The sequence below is a fragment of the Cyprinodon variegatus genome, unplaced genomic scaffold (genome assembly GCF_000732505.1).
Source record: "Cyprinodon variegatus isolate N-32 unplaced genomic scaffold, C_variegatus-1.0 Scaffold533, whole genome shotgun sequence".
NCBI classification, from domain to species: domain Eukaryota; kingdom Metazoa; phylum Chordata; class Actinopteri; order Cyprinodontiformes; family Cyprinodontidae; genus Cyprinodon; species Cyprinodon variegatus.
Window position 1 is genome coordinate 126,369 of NW_015150986.1, and position 5,741 is coordinate 132,109.

Genomic DNA, 5,741 nt, shown 5'->3' on the forward strand with positions numbered 1-5,741 from the left:
GAGGGATTGTATTTGAGTCAATGAGTCGATGCAATCAACTGGTTTTCCTTAGATAGAAAACTTTGAATCAATTTGACTGTATGATCTGGATGAACTGTAAAGCGCCTTGAGATGACTTGAATTGTGAATTGGCGCTACATAAATAAACTGAATTGAATTTTGCTATAAAAATAAATTTGCCTTGACCTACAAAAAAAGCACCTTTTTATATCTGATTATTAATCAATGAATTGAAAAGACGGTCAAATTATCTTTAGTTGAGGCCCTGATATTGTGGTCAACTCATTCTTTAACTCTTTAAGTTCTTTTATTGGTTCCCTTTGAGACACCCAGCCAATGTGAAAACCGAAACATCACACTTTGAGTCCCCATGAGGGCAGATAATGAACCTTTAAAGCCAGCTAACATTTTTGAGCTAGTTGGCTGTGAAAACAAACCTAAAGGAGTTAAAACCAGGGGCACAAAAAAAGCAAACAAGAGAAAAGAAGGTCCACATGTTTGGTAGCTTTGAAGTCCTGCACCCACGCTGTGATGTCAGGGAGCTCTGAGGTATCAAACTAATGAAACCATCTTTATTGAACACCACAGCAAGAAAACTCTGTCAACAGTGTGCTCAGCAGTTTCTTTTACATGACAGGGAATCACTACTATTCAGTTTTGGGATAGTGTTTTTCATATGTACTCCTACTTGTTCCTTCATATGAAAACACAAGAGTTCCTTTGTCTCTGACTAAATGCATTATTCAGAATATATAAGCGTGCTTAAGTCATGCGGAGGCTGCACTCTGATTTACTACATGTTTGAGATTTCTTAGCTACAAATCACAGCGTCATGGCTGTGTTCTCAGAAAAGCATTTCAAGGATGTGGCGAAGGCTGGAAGGAGGATGTTACGACTCAAAGGGGACAATGTGGAAGAATGGAATGCTCTGAAGCACCACAGAGATGTTAATGTGAAAATTACACTTTTAATTATGCTGTGAATGGTGTCATGCATCATTACTGAATGGGATAGGTCTCTCTTTTTCAGCATAAGACAATGAAAAGTCTGTCCTGGTCAGAGATAGCAGTGAAGTAGCTCAATCTGGATCAGATTTAAAGAATTAGGAAGGATTCTCAGACCAAATCAGGGCTCATTTTTCGTCATGTGGGCATGAGGCGTTAAAAAGCCTGTAGCCAAACAGGACACCTATAGATCAAGCCTGTGAAATCATGTGGATGTGGGGGTTGAACGACCTTCAGTAAAACAAATTGTCCCCAAAGGATGTTTCGTGGTCCTCAGATGATCGATGAGACAATTATTTATCAAAGTTAGATGTTTAAAAAAATAATAAAAATGGGGGGGTTATCCGAATGGAAATCTCATGGAAGTGCCCTTGCTTTAGCCTCCAGAGATCCCTTTCTGCTGAGCATACATAGTGACCACTGAAAAAACAAACATCTGGCATCTGTCCAGTTCAAATATTTGCTTCAACGACCTCTGTGAGATCCGTGCTCATGTTGAAACCACTTAGTGCTACAATTTTCAGATCAGGCAGTGCAAAACATGAGTTTTCATTCTTCGATATGACATCAACCACCAAGATATGGGTGGTTAGACCTCCAAGTTAGACAACTGTTTGGGGACATTTTCCTATAAAGATAAAGAATTGTCAGTGACTGAAAGTTAGGTTTTTAAAACAAAGACTGATTGCAAACAATAAAATGGAACAGATTCCTTTTTTCACATTTAGCAAACTGTTCAATAAGCGAAGTAAAACATTTGGGCTATAGCATAAGAACTGATTTATGACAAAGTGCAGAAGCAGTGCTCCAGGATCTGAAAGCCCATATGTCACCAGTTAAATTTGACATCTGCACAGACAATGCACCAGTAGCTCCTTTATGCAGCTCCAGCCGACTTGTGCCAAGATTATAAAGCCAAAATGAAACCAATCACCTGGCTTTTTAGAATGTTGCTTTTGCAGCTTAAGTAAGTCACCATCCTGATTTGATCAACTGAAACAAAAGTCGAAAAGAAACCTGCCGAATTTAGCTTTCATGTTTCTGTCATTCTGCTTCTGCAAGCCAAGCATTGGTTAATTAGGCTGTCTACTTTACAGACACGTCAATCATAGTTTTAAAACAGCTGTACTTGAATTTAACAGATAACTCATCCTCATCAAGTTTCAAAAAATGTTTTTGCAGCCAGCTGAGTGGCAGTGTGCAACAACTGGGGGCAGAGGATTATCTCTGGTTTCCATGGTTTGCAGCTTCGGCATACCTTTGTACAAATATTTTTTATTTTCTCTACATCACATTCAGATGAAATTTTCTTTCAGGAAATGAAACAATACAACTGAATATCTCAGTGATGTCCCAATATTTAACTTTTTGAAACCTTTGCAAACAAAAATACCAGTAACCTCCTCCCACTATGACTAATTAGAATTGCAATTTTTTAATGGTTTTAATGTTTTTGTTTACCCTGCCATTGTTTATTTCTTTAGATCCTATTTCCTTGCTTGTTTATGCACAAAAACAAAGTGAGGAAATTGGTCAAGTGGAGCAACAGACCAGCTGAGCTTCCCACAAAGCCTCTGTTGTTGTTATTGTGGGAATAACTATGGAAAAGGATTAGGGCCACTGAAAAAAAAAAGTTAACACATTCTTTTAAATATTATTTCAGTTTAATATGGGGGAAAAGTCAGAATTCTGACTTTAAGCTCAGAATTTTGACTTTAATCTCAGAATTTTGGATCTTAATGTAGATGGGCAATATGAATGAAGAGATGTGGGTGCGTTCAGTTCACTGACAAAGATGTGAGTAGTTTGGGAGGGCTAGTAACATGTGCCCAAGTGCTGTGCCCTGGTGATGCCATTTCATTAATGAAAGTGCAGAAGGTGATTAAAACAAGAGAGCTGGTTTAGTCTCTAAAACAGACATTGCTTTGGCTTGTTGCTAACATGTTTATTAGCTGTCAGAATCCAGTCAGAATTCAGAGATTGAAGTCAGAATTCTGAGAAAAAAAATTCAGAATTCTGAGATTAAGGTCAAAATTCTGAGAAAAAAGTAAGAAATCTGAGAAAAAAAAGTCAGAATTCTGAGATCAAAATCAGAATTCTGAGAAAAAAAGTCAGAAATCTGAGATTAAAGTCAGAATTCTGAGAAAAAAGAGTCAGGAATCTGAGATTAAAGTCAGAATTCTGAGAAAAATGTCAGAATTCAAAGATTTAAGTCAGAAATCTGAGAATAAAGTCAAAATTCTGAGAAAAAAATGTCAGAAATCAGAGATTAAAATCAGAATTCTGAGATGAAAGTCAGAATTATGTCCTTTTTCAGCATATTATACTGAAATGAAATTTAAAAAAAATCAGTGAACCTTTTTTATTTTTTTCAGTGGCCCTAATCCTCTTCCGTAAACAAAGATCCAGGCTCTGCCTCTAATACTTTATTCCTCTGGCGTTATTACAGGCAGAATCCAGGGACCATAAAGGAGCAGGCTTGTTTATCTCATCAGACACTGATCCAGGTCTTACCTCCACACTGAACGGCTGCTCCTCTCCGTTCACGGCACATAAAATCCACAGCAACAACTGCAAGCATAACGTCCCCATAGAGCGACTATTAAGACATCTCCTGCTGAGGAGAGCTAATAAAAGCATAGTGAAGGCGGTCGGTGTTGACGCTCACTGTCCGCAGCTCAGCTCGGTTCACGGTCGCTGTAAACAGAGCAGATCCTAGACGCTTAGCAGCAACATCTCTGGAGCTTTTCCTCTAAAGCTGAGGGGATGTTTGAGAAGAAAGGGGGAGAAATGAGAGTAGGAGCGGATTTGTCCTCCTCTTCCTCGGCCGTTTTTGATTTTTGCTGTTTTAGTTTAGGGGAGGAGGTTCTCCCCGGGGAAGCGGTCGCCTGTCAGCAGCCTCCCAGTGAAGCACTCCCCGGGTCGGTCCTCCGGTGCTCCGGCCGTTGCTCTAAGCGGACGCGTCCAGCTCCTTCTCTGCAGGCGCGCGGCATAGCTGCCCGTTTTCAACTGCGACTCCCACCTACTGCGCATGCGCTCCCTGCCAACACCACCCCTCCCTCCCCTCTATGCTTCTCCATCCCAAGTCTCCAATGAAAACAGCTCTCATCCAGGCAGCTCTCTTTCACACTAGCTCAACACTTGCAGCCTTTTTTTTTTTTTATCGTACACTGTACTTCATTTTATGTAAATAAATCATTACATAAGCTGTATACAAATGGAGTTCCGGCTTATTTTCTTTTTCCAGATGACAGCATCCATTGTTAGGTTAATTATTATACTAACAAAGACTGCACCTTAAAAATGACACAAAAATGGTTCAAATGTATTATGTGTCAACTTTAAATGTTAAATAAAGAGATATATGGTTATCTAGAATAACTTTTACACGAATTAAAAAAAAAGATTAATTTTTAATATTTGTTTAATGTTAGATGTTTAATTTTTAGTGTTGATTTTGTAGTAATACCTTTCTCAGCCAGTAGAGGGCGATAACAGAACCAGTCCTTCTTCAGATCACCCTACCATTAGGAGCAGTTTGGAGGATTCTGTTATTCACAGTAAATGCAAATTAAGTCCGCTGAGTTGTTGTTAGTGCATGCAGAATGATGCATTCCTCTTATTTCTGCTAAGGAATTTGTCCTGAAGGTTTTTTTTTTGTTATTAAACATAAAGGATTTTTTTTTTTTTACAATTCAAGATGTAATGCAGGTTAACCCAAAAAGATAATATAGTAATTTTGTTTGAAATAATTTCTATGAGTTAAGTCTCTGAAATCTGAGCTAATAAAACTCACCAAAAATATAGTTTGTCAAAAAATTTAAATACCAAATACTAAATACTTTATTCAGAAGTGCTATGTCTGAGTAACATACGTGGGGAGTGTTGGCCTAGTGGTTATAGCAGTGCACTTGTGCTCTGAGAAGGTTGCAAGTACCTGCTTCGATCCTCACAACCTCAACTCTGGGTTCCTGAGCAAAACCCTTAACCACACACTGCTCATCAGGCACCGCACAGTGGCAGCCCACTGCTCCCCAAGGGGATGGGTCAAAATACAGAGTGAAGTTACCCATTGTAGGGCAAGAAATTGATTCACATAAACCCAACCAAATCACAGAGAAATCTGCTAATTTGAAATTTTTTCTAGATGATAGTCTGATAGTCAGATGAAGGATATGCCACCGAGTGTAAGAAGCTGTTCACTCACATAGTGCTGTATCAATGCAAACATTGAGAGAATGTTTAGAGAAAGGAGAAAATGTAGGAGGGTAGCAAAACGTTTACAACAGAGATACCAGGCACCTTTCGAGTAGAGGGAAATAAAATCTATTCAGTAGTTTGGCAGAAACTCACATACATTAGACTTAAGCTCCTTATGAGCCAAAGCCCCCAAGATGTATTTGAATCAGTACATTTTGAGCCCTTTTAAGGATTTCTATAATCATCACTTCACATTTGATATCTGGACACACATCTATTTTAAGCCTCATGAGGTATCAAAACTACTTGCCTTACATAAATGCTTTGGCTGTGGGGAAAGTTGGATGGCTAAAATATTCTCTACGTAAATTAAGACCAGTTTAATATTATTCGGGCTCGAAACAAGAATACAATTTTTAAAAAAAGGATCCTCTTGGTCCTCTATCGGGAAGCATTAGATGTTTAATAAGGATAATGACCCACAAACAAATCAGACTGAGGGAATGAACCTTGCAAAGTCCCAATGGCAGGAGGAAT

The 5,741-nt window shown here is 38.7% G+C and overlaps 1 protein-coding gene across 2 annotated transcripts in view; it reads right to left on the minus strand.

Moving 5' to 3' along the window:
• Positions 1-4,006, minus strand: part of mmp16 (matrix metallopeptidase 16) — a 96,723-nt gene extending 92,717 nt beyond the window's left edge. Inside the window, exon 1 of one of the 2 annotated variants that reach the window (XM_015391257.1) lies at positions 3,519-4,006. In XM_015391257.1, the coding sequence (XP_015246743.1) occupies positions 3,519-3,644 (126 nt within the window). In that variant the 5' untranslated portion in view covers positions 3,645-4,006. The remainder of the gene's footprint in view (positions 1-3,518) is intronic. The other variant, XM_015391258.1, reaches the window with a different exon arrangement.
• Between the last annotated feature and the right edge of the window lie 1,735 nt (positions 4,007-5,741).